Source organism: Zeus faber (genome assembly GCF_960531495.2).
Source record: "Zeus faber genome assembly, chromosome: 10".
Taxonomy (NCBI): domain Eukaryota; kingdom Metazoa; phylum Chordata; class Actinopteri; order Zeiformes; family Zeidae; genus Zeus; species Zeus faber.
Genome location: NC_137199.1, coordinates 16,060,179 through 16,071,447, shown reverse-complemented (window position 1 = coordinate 16,071,447; position 11,269 = coordinate 16,060,179). Strand labels below are relative to the sequence as shown.

Below are 11,269 nucleotides of genomic sequence, written 5' to 3'. Positions count from 1 at the left end.
GCAATGGGAATACTCTTGTGCACCCTGATAGGAGACTTGCATCTGGAGAGGTAAGAAGATATACCAATAACATTGTTACCAGGATATACCAGAATAATTAAACTTTCCTTTTTAGCGTTATTCCAGCAAATACTTAGAATTTTAAAGCTGCACCAACACGACAGAGTTTCATGACATTCCGTTTGGTCGGTTTTGTACATGACTTCTATTTATTATTTTCTGGACAATGTATTTTACGAATAAGAAAAATAATGCTGCGATAATTGTGTTTTCGCTTGATTGAAGCATATTTGAAGAGCACGTCTATAAGCATTGGCATTGCCTAATTTCCCGACCTGCGGTTTTTGTGTTTTTTACATTTTGGCATTGTCTCATGCAAAATTCCCCTTTGCTATATGCATACAAATGTTTGTACAATTGCATTATTGTATACCTATGCACGGTTTCGCAGTGTTTCGTGGGATCGCATGGTGTCAGTATATTAAAAAATGGGCTGCAGTCATTGGCTCAGAATCCGCCTCCATCGTCCACTTAGTTTCGGACACGGACACGCCATTAACAATGTTTTTACTGGACGCGTTTTACTTTTATATCTGGACGTTTTATGCACCAGTTGAGACTCTGGCGAATGATCTGTATTTCCAAGATCCGTAATATTTTTTTTTATTATCAAAGCTATTTCTTTTTTATTTTAATTCTGGAGTCATGGAACAAAGAGGACGGCCGACACGGCGTCGGGAATGGCGATGGGTGTGTTCCATCCTTTCACTTGTTTCGTTGTGGACCGTGGCTTCAGCCCAGATAAGATATTCGATATCTGAAGAAATTAAAGAAGGAACGATCGTTGGAAATATTGCTAAGGATTTGGGGCTCGACCTCGGTGCGCTGAAACGGAGGGCGTTTCGTATCGTGTCCGGCTCAACCGAGCCGCTCTTCCGAGTGGACCAGGGCGACGGCGTTTTGTACGTGAGCCGCAGGTTAGACCGAGAGGAGGTCTGTGGGCAGACGAGCCCCTGTGTGTTGAATTTAAAAACCGTCCTAGAGAACCCGCTCGAAATCCACTACGTCTCGGTGGAGGTTTCGGATGTGAACGACCATTCCCCCACCTTCCCAGAGAAAGAGAGGAGGTTGGAGATATTTGAGTCGGCGCTGCCGGGCGCTCGATTCCAACTGCAAGCCGCCCGTGACCAGGACAGCGGCATACATTCGATTCAACACTATAAACTCAGTCCCAACGAGCACTTCCGTTTGGAGGTGAAAGATAGGGGAGAGGACGGCATTATCCCTATTCTGCATTTGCAGAAACTGCTAGATAGAGAAACCACGGGGAGTCATAGGTTGACGCTCACAGCCATTGACGGTGGAAAGCCTCCTCTGTCTGGAACAATTGTCGTTATTGTTGAGGTTTTAGATGTAAATGACAATTTGCCAGTTTTCACAAAAGAGTCTTACTCGGTTACGTTGGAAGAAAACTGCCCCGTTGGCACGACAGTTTTACAAGTCAACGCCACCGACCTCGATGAAGGTCTAAATGGAGCAGTCGCGTATGCGTATGGTAGTAATGTGAATGAAAAAATCCGCAAAATCTTCGATGTAGACGTCAATACAGGTGCGATAATTGTGAAAGGAGTCATTGATTTCGAAGAGAAAGATCGTTATGAGATTGACATACAAGCATTTGACAAGGGACCCGTTCCTTTAACGACTGACAAAAGTGTCGTTATTAAAATAGTTGATGTAAACGACAACACCCCTGAAATCGAATTGACATCGTTTTCCAGTTCAATTCCCGAGGACGCTCGAATTGGAACCACTGTGGCATTAATTAGTGTGCATGACGCGGACTCTGGCGTTAATGGCAAAGTCATGTGTTTCGTGCAAAACAACACCCCATTTAAGCTTCTGGCGACTTCACAGGAGAATATTTACTCCGTGGTCACCAACGTACAATTAGACAGGGAAAAAAAGACACAGTATGACATAACAATAGTGGCCAAGGATGCAGGTGATCCACCGTTGTTATCGGAGAAGACGATCAGAATTATTGTATCCGATGTCAATGACAACAGTCCAAAATTCTCAGCAAGCCCCTATACGTTTTATCTTCCTGAGAATAATAACCCAGGACTCGTGGTGTTTTCAGTAAGAGCGTCTGATCAGGATACAGGCGATAATGCAATAATTTCATATCGGCTCTTGAGAGATGAGAATAATAAGCTTGCTTCATATTTAAACGTAAACCCCGAACACGGAGATATAATTGCCCTTAAACGTTTTGACTTTGAAATCGTGAAACATTTCACATTTCAAGTGATTGCTTCTGACTCTGGGATTCCATCACTAAGCAGCAACGTGACAGTGAACGTGTTCATTCTGGACCAGAACGACAACACTCCAGTTATCTTGTATCCAGTCAACACTAATGGTTCTGCTGAAGGTGTGGAGGAGATTCCTCGCAATGTGGCTCCGGGACATTTGGTGACTAAAGTCAGAGCTTATGACGCTGATATTGGATATAACGGCTGGTTATTATTTTCACCACTGGAAGTTAAAGATCACAGTCTGTTTGGTCTGGATCGCTATACTGGACGGATAAGAACACTTCGTTCATTCACAGAGACAGACGAGGCTGAACATAAACTGGTCATACTGGTTAAAGACAATGGGAACGTGTCGCTCTCAGCAACAGCTACTGTGATTGTCAAGGTTGTGGAGCCCAAAGAGGCGTTTGCAGCTTCTGATGTGAAGAGTGCAGCGAGGGACGAGGAAGATAACCATGTGGTGTTTTACTTAATCATAACTTTGGGCTCAGTTTCAGCTCTGTTTCTCGTGAGCATAATTGTTTTGATAGTCATGAATTGCTCCAAGCCTCGGGACGACCCTTCCTCCAAGTATTTACAAGATGCAAATTACGACGGGACTCTGTGTCACAGCATCCAGTACAGATCTGGAGACAAGCGGTACATGTTAGTTGGACCCAGGATGAGTATTGGCTCTACTATAGTACCAGGAAGCAATGGGAATACTCTAGTGGCCCCTGGTAGAAGGCCTGCATCCCAAGAGGTAAGACAATAAATTATTTAAATTGTGCTGAAGGTAGTTGGTATCAAACTTGCAAAAATGTCAACATTTGCAAAAATGAATAGAGTTAAGAGAGGGAGGGGGCTGCGCGAGCACCCTTATAGATCCCGGCGAGCTCCCTGCGAGATAGACGGCGATAGATGTTGTGGCAAGACCACATGACCACACACATCTCTTTATACATGAAAAATATAGATTTGATTTTTGTCGATTTTCATACCAGATTGGATAAAGAAATTCAGACGATAAATGTGAAACTCATATTGGCCAAATTTAATATCCACAACTGCAAATTCACAAAATCAAAGCCCCTTTCTATTGTCCTTCTCAAAGTGGGAAAATGGTGTTGTTTTCAGTGAACACTTAAGAAGCTGGTATAACTTTGTGATAAATTGATCTTTTTTTAATCTAAAGGATATGATACTGGTTCAATTTATGAGTAAACTACTCCCCCTGGTGTCCCCCTTTCTCTCTTATTCTACCACTACTACTACCGTCGTAATGGTTTAATACCTATATAATGTATTGTAAGATACAATGTGATACAATGTGACTATCTGTGTATGACTGTCAACCCGTTTGCATTGAGTATGTTATACTTGTATGTGTTGTATGTTGCATAGAACACATATACTGTATCCTATTATATGATATATCATACTACACTGATATTATACATTACTTAGAAGTCGAAATCATAGATTTAAAAAATATATTCATCATGTGAATTTTTTCATTCAATCAGTTATAAAAATCGACAAAATCACGTCTAGTTTGGTTTCCAGGAAATGTGGGAACTCGCTTCTATCGTTAACATTTGACGTATATAATATGCGTTTATGGCAGCTCGCCGGGATCATGGGAGCTCCCTATCCCCCAAAATGATTGTATCCGCTCTCAATGAATATCAACATCATAATGCATTTCTTTCCCAAAATTATAAGATAACTTGTACACTCAAAAGGGTGAACGAATTTTCCTTATATTACGTCTTTACGTCTTTACAGAAGGATTTGAAGAGTTCAGTAGATTTTCTGTTAGTAAAGTATGTTGGGAAATAGATCTTAAAAACACACGGACAGTTGAATTATAGTTTATTTTTAAATTTTTCCCTTCCTATTTTTTCAGCGTTTTAAATGTCGTAGTTGTGCTATCCATGGTAATTAAGCCCGATTTAAGCAGTGAAGTCTGGATTTAATAATAATAATAATAATAATAATAATAATAATAATAATAATAATAAAAATAAATTATATTATAATTACATCTACATTATAATTATAATTATTTATTATTAATAATAAGAATAATAAGAATAATAAGAATAATAAGAATAATAAGAATAATAAGAATAATATGAATAATATGAATAATAATATATTATTAGTAGTAGTCTAATATACTAATACTAATTAGTATTAGTATTAGTATGCCTATACGAACAGTGTTTTTTCAGACGGAAGCAAACTGTGATGCTGGGCATGGACGCTTGGTGTCAGGACATTTTACAGTCTCTTGTGCGCCGTGAAATATTTCCGTCACAGTCACCAGGATAAACCCCTTGGTCGACGCAAAGACGGTATCGGCATCATTCTCGTGAGCCTGCGGTCGACGAACACGATGCGCCTTTTATTGCAATGCGTCTAATTGCGAGGGCATACACCTTTGGTAACACGTCCAGGAATGACCCACAGCGTCTCACGGTAGCACGGCTGCATTTCTGGTGGATTATTCTCGTTTTTCTTTAAAGCCATGGAACAAAGGGGATGCGATGCGTGGAGGGAGCGACGGTGCTGGGTCGCCGTCATGGTGGTTCTGAGTCTTTTGGGGAGCGGCGTTTCAGCACAGATACGATATTCTGTGTATGAAGAGGTGGACGAGGGGACGGTGGTCGGGAATATAGCTAAGGACCTGGGACTGGATAAGAGCACACTGGACGGCCGCGGATATCGCATTGTAGCCGGCTCAACTGACCCTTTGTTTCAGGTAAATCAAAATGACGGTATTCTGTACGTGCGCCGAAAGATTGACAGGGAGGATGCGTGCGAGCGGAGCAGCCCGTGTTTGATCAACCTGAAAACGGTGCTGGAAAACCCACTCGAGATCCATTATGTGACGGTGGAAATACTGGACGTGAACGACCATTCCCCGAGTTTCCCGGAAAAACAGAAGATGCTGGAGATCTACGAGTCTGCGCTACCGGGAGCGAGATTACAGCTCCAAGCGGCGCGGGACCCGGACGTCGGCCAGTTCTCCGTTCAGGAGTATAAACTCAGCCACAATGAACATTTCAGAGTGGAGGTCAAAGATAGGGGGGAGGACCGCAAAGTGCCGTTTTTAGTTCTACAAAAGCAGTTAGACAGAGAAACGGCCGGGAAACACACACTTCTACTTACAGCCATCGATGGTGGGAAACCAGCAAAGTCTGGCACTATTGTAATAATTATCGATGTTATTGATGTAAATGACAACTCTCCTGTTTTTACTAAAGAAAGTTATTCTGCCACGTTGATGGAAAACGCTTCTCCTGGCACCATAGTGATCCAAGTAAATGCAACTGATATGGACCAGGATGCAAACGGCGAAGTAGTGTATTCATTTGGTAAAGAAGTGGATGTAAAATTAGTAGATTTATTTAGTGTGGATCCAGTTACTGGTGAAATTCGAGTTGCAGGTATTATAGATTTTGAGCAGGGCAGAAGTTATGAGATTGATATACAGGCATCGGATAAGGGCCCAGTTCCTTTAATAACTGATAAAAGTGTTATTATAACTGTTGTTGACGTAAATGATAATTCTCCAGAAATAGACGTCACATCATTTTCGAGCTCAATTCCAGAGGATTCAAGAATAGGAACTACAGTGGCTCTAATAAGCGTCAGCGATTTGGACTTTGGAATTAATGGAAAAGTTATTTGCACAATAAAAGAGGATGCTCCTTTAGTTTTATCTCAGGCATTGCAAGACAACATGTATGCTGTCGTCACCAAATCAAAGTTGGACAGAGAACAAAGGTCTGATTACGAAGTCACAATAGTTGCTAAAGACACAGGGGATCCATCCTTGTCATCCGAAAAGACAATACGTGTTGTTGTATCAGATGTGAATGATAACAGCCCACAGTTTTCACTTCGCCCTTACACTTTTTATGTGACTGAAAACAATGCTGCAGGTGCCTCAGTGTTCTCAGTGAAAGCCTCTGATCAGGACGAGGGGGGAAATGCTGTCATTTCATATCACATCATGAGAGACTGGGGTGAGAGGGGCAAGATTGCGCCCTTTCTGAACATAAACCCAGAAAATGGTGATATTTTGGCACTGAAGAGCTTTGACTTTGAAACCTTGAAATTGTTCAAATTCCAAGTTGTTGCGACAGACTCTGGAACTCCATCACTAAGCAGCAACGTCACAGTGAACGTGTTCATTCTGGATCAGAACGACAATGCTCCAGTTATCTTGTATCCGGTCAATGCTAATGGATCTGCTGAAGGTGTGGAGGAGATTCCACGTAATGTGAACGCAGGTCATTTGGTGACTAAAGTGAGAGCTTATGACTCTGACATAGGATATAATGGCTGGTTATTGTTCACACTGCAGGAAGTCAAGGACCACAGTCTGTTTGGTCTGGACCGCTATACTGGACAGATAAGAACACTTCGCTCATTCACAGAGACAGACGAGGCTGAACATAAACTGGTCATACTGGTTAAAGACAATGGGAACGTGTCGCTCTCGGCAACAGCTACTGTGATTGTCAAGGTTGTGGAGCCCAAAGAAGCGTTTGCAGCTTCCGATGTGAAGAGTGCAGCCAACGATGATGAAGAGAACAATGTGACGTTTTATCTGATGATAACTCTGGGCTCAGTTTCAGCTCTTTTCCTCATCAGCATCATTGTGTTGATTGCAATGCAGTGCTCCAAAACCACAGACTATTCCTCAAAGTATTTACAAGATCCAAATTACGATGGGACTCTGTGTCACAGCATCCAGTACAGATCTGGAGACAAGAGCTACATGTTAGTTGGACCCAGAATGAGCATTGGCTCTACTATAGTTCCAGGGAGTCATGGAAATACTCTTGTGATCCCTGACAGAAGGAAGACATCTGAGGAGGTAAGGCTTTAGTAAAATTATATAATTAGGTATTAAATTAGCTTGTATCTGTATATTGTGGTTGAAAAATACAAAAATATGAGTGGGTAGTTTACAATAACACAACACACCCACTTTGTGCATCAGTGGGTGTATTGTTAACTAAATAAAAGTGTATGTTTTCTATTTGAGAGGGTTTGATCGTCCAAATGACATCAATAAACCCCCTTACCTCCCAAGACAATACCTTGTTGTATTTTCATAACATTAACATAACATTGACCAAAGAACCAACCCACAGATATTTTTTCAGGGTGAGAGGTATACATAATTAGGCTTGGTAACACTATGTCGACATACTCTTTCTCAGGAGATTCTCCATTCATTATTTCCAGTTTATTGAAGAATCATTTGCTATCTGATTTTTATATACAATGACAACAACAGTATTTTCAGATACACCAGATAAAATAACAATATTTTCTCGATTGAAATTGGTTGGACATCTCACTTGTCCAGAAAGCATTTTAAATGCAATATCTTTGTGACTTATAAATGTGTTGTATTACTTATAAATAAACATATTATTCATATATATATATATATATATATATATATATATATATATATATATATATATATATATATATATATATATATATATATATATATATATATATATATATATATATATATATATATATATATAGAGGAGGCAAAGAGGCAATACTGCAGAATTGTCCCTGTTGTTTTGGAATCTATTCTTCAAATTAACTCCAGTGCCAATGCAATCACAGACTGTCTGTGGAGTATAGCCGTGATGAAAAAAAAAATCCTGCACGATGCTTTAATCCAAAATGTTTTTCCATGGTAATTCTGAGCACTTCGGTGAAGTGTTTTTATTTGGCTCTGCCATATATTTTTAAAAAGCGTGTGGTGTTGGAAATGTGTATGTTGGGTAAGTAATGCTTTTCACACCACATTAATTGTGAAGATTGACGAATAAGATTGCACTACTTCTTCTGTCGACTCTCACTTCTATTTAGGACGTAGCTTTCATAATTTCTCGTGGTCGTGAAATATTTTTCCAGATGTTTATCTCATCAAAACACCGGTGGGCGGTGCCATTCCTGAACACAGGGTGTCGCTGTATTAGCAAATTATGCTTCGACAGCTTTTTGTACACCCAGTCAGTCCCATTCTTTTCCTCGGTCAGTTTGGTTTGGTAATCCGGTTTATAAAACGTAATTTCCCAGTTAAGGACCTGGAAGCCACACTTTATTTTATTCTTTTTTTTTATTTCTAAGTTGGAGAAAGCCACGCGTCTTGATAATGGACTATGGGATGGTGCATTCGTCTTAACGCGTGTAATTAATTGGAATTGTCCGACTTGTAACCGCAACGCAATGAGACAAAGAGGACCACGGGGATGGTGGTGGATCGCCGTCGCGGCGTGTTGTGATCTGTTCTGCAGCGGAGCTCCGGGTCAGCTCAGATACTCCATCTCCGAGGAGGTGAAAGCCGGCACCGCGGTGGGGAACATCGCCAAGGATTTGGGACTGGATAAGAGCTCGTTGAAAGACCGGGGCTATCGCATCGTGGCCGGCTCCACGGAGCCCCTTTTCCGAGTGGATAATGACGATGGCGCGCTGTACGTGGCCAGGACGGTGGACAGGGAAGCGGTGTGCGAGCGGAGCAGCGTGTGCGTGATCAACCTGAAAACCGTGCTGGAAAATCCACTAGAGATCCACTATGTGACCGTGGAGGTGCTGGACGTGAACGACCACTCCCCCAGCTTCCCAGAGACGGAGGAGCGGCTGCAGATATTTGAGTCCGTGACGCCGGGAGCGCGCTTTCAGCTGCAGCCTGCGCTCGACCCCGACGTGGGCCAGTTCTCTGTTCAGCACTACAAACTGAGCCTGAACGATCACTTCGGTTTGGAAGTGCAGGAGAGGGGAGGGGACATCAAAATACCATTTCTAGTCCTGCAAAAGCAGCTAGACAGGGAGTCTGCCGGGCAACACACACTTTCACTCACAGCGACTGACGGCGGGCGGCCCGTCAAGTCTGGGACAATGGAAATACTGGTTGAGGTTCTTGATGTAAATGACAACTCCCCTGCCTTCACCAAAGACACCTACACGGCTAAGTTAGATGAGAATGCCCCACCCGGCACATTGGTTATTCGTGTAAATGCAACAGATGCAGATGTGGGTGCAAACGGCGAAATCGTTTATTTATTTGGTAATAGAGTGGATCATAAGTTGCGGCAACTGTTTAATATTGATCCGACATCTGGAGAAATAAAAGTCACAGGTATGATTGATTTTGAGGAAAATAATATTTATGAAATTGATATACAAGCTTCAGACAAAAGCACCATACCGCTGTCAACCTATAAAACCGTAATGATAAATATTATTGACCTGAACGACAATCTTCCTGAAATTGAAGTGACGTCATTTTCAAAGTCCGTACCCGAGGACTGCAGAGTTGGAACCACGGTGGCTCTGATCAGTGTCACCGATCTGGACTCGGGTCTTAATGGGAAGGTTGTGTGCTCTGTAAAGGAGGGCGTTCCCTTCTCTTTGTCCCCGACGCTGCAAGACAGCATGTACGCTGTCGTCACCAAGTCGAAGCTGGACAGAGAACTGAGGGCAGGTTATGAGATTTTCATCGGAGCGCAAGATGCCGGCGTACCTCCCTTGTCTTGTGTGAGATCGATACACGTCGTCGTCTCGGACGTAAACGACAACAGCCCCGAGTTTGCGCTGAGCTCGTACACTTTTTATGTCACGGAAAACAACGATGCCGGGGCCTCGGTTTTCTCGGTCAAGGCCTTTGATCGCGATTCGGGAGACAATGCGCTCGTTTCATACCACATTTGGAGACACGGGGGAGAAAAAAATAAAATGGCCACGTTTTTAAACATCGACGCTGAAAGGGGCGACATTTTGGCGCTTGCCAGTTTCAATTTCGAGACGTTAAAAACATTTAATTTCCATGTCGTTGCCACAGACTCTGGAACTCCATCTTTAAGCAGCAACGTCACAGTGAACGTGTTCATTCTGGACCAGAACGACAACACTCCAGTTATCTTGTATCCAGTGAACAGTAATGGTTCTGCTGAAGGTGTGGAGGAGATTCCTCGCAATGTGGCTGCAGGACATTTGGTGACGAAAGTCAAAGCTTATGATGCTGATATTGGATATAATGGCTGGTTATTATATTCTCTACAAGAAGTTAAGGACCACAGTCTGTTTGGTCTGGACCGCTATACTGGACAGATAAGAACACTTCGCTCCTTCACAGAGACAGACGAGGCTGAACATAAACTGGTCATACTGGTTAAAGACAACGGGAACGTGTCGCTCTCAGCAACAGCTACTGTGATTGTCAAGGTTGTGGAACCTAAAGAGGCGTTTGCAGCTGCTGATGTAAAGAGTGCAGCACATGACATTGAGGACGGTGGCGTGACATTTTATTTAATGATAACTTTGGCATCTGTTTCAGCACTTTTTATCATAAGCCTCATTGTGTTGATTGCAATGCAATGCTCCAAAGCCACAGACTATTCCTCAAAGCATTTGCAAGATCCAAATTATGACGGGACTCTGTGTCACAGCATCCAGTACAGATCTGGAGACAAGCGGTACATGTTAGTTGGACCCAGAATGAGCATTGGCTCTACTATAGTTCCAGGAAGCAATGGGAATACTCTTGTGCACCCTGATAGGAGACTTACATCTGGAGAGGTAAGGAAAACAATTAAGTTAATCTTGTTGACTGATAATATTCCTTAGTTATATATATTATACTAAATTATATTTCCTCTGGTTGCAAAGTTTTATTTTCTATTTCCACATGTGAACCCTCCTGTTCTGTCTGATGTAAGCCGCGTTTCCACTGCAGGAACCTTCCCCAATAACGAGGAACCTTTGGAGGAACTCAGTGCGTTTTCACCGCTGGGTCCATGGTCTTAATTATGTTCCTGTGACATTTTTTCTGGGGCCAAAAAGTCCCCGCTCGGGGGTGGGGTAGTACTTTGAAAAATTACAGGAACCTTGGGGGTGGGGCTTGCAGCGCTGAACATTTT

The 11,269-nt window shown here is 42.3% G+C and overlaps 2 protein-coding genes across 2 annotated transcripts in view; both read left to right on the top strand.

Moving 5' to 3' along the window:
- LOC307235902 (uncharacterized protein) overlaps window positions 1-294 on the top strand; it is a gene marked incomplete at both ends in the record, with an annotated part of 34,674 nt that extends 34,380 nt beyond the window's left edge. Inside the window, 2 exon segments of the mRNA XM_080008161.1 lie at window positions 18-50; window positions 286-294. Of these exon segments, the coding sequence (XP_079864287.1) occupies window positions 18-50; window positions 286-294 (42 nt within the window).
- A 411-nt stretch (window positions 295-705) lies between these two features.
- LOC307235901 (uncharacterized protein) lies at window positions 706-11,101 on the top strand (the record flags this gene model as incomplete). Its single annotated transcript, XM_080008160.1, has 4 exons — window positions 706-3,063; window positions 4,789-7,194; window positions 10,767-10,928; window positions 11,069-11,101. The coding sequence occupies 4 exons, from the start codon at window positions 706-708 to the stop codon at window positions 11,099-11,101; spliced, it is 4,959 nt and encodes a 1,652-aa protein (XP_079864286.1).
- Window positions 11,102-11,269: the final 168 nt, after the last annotated feature.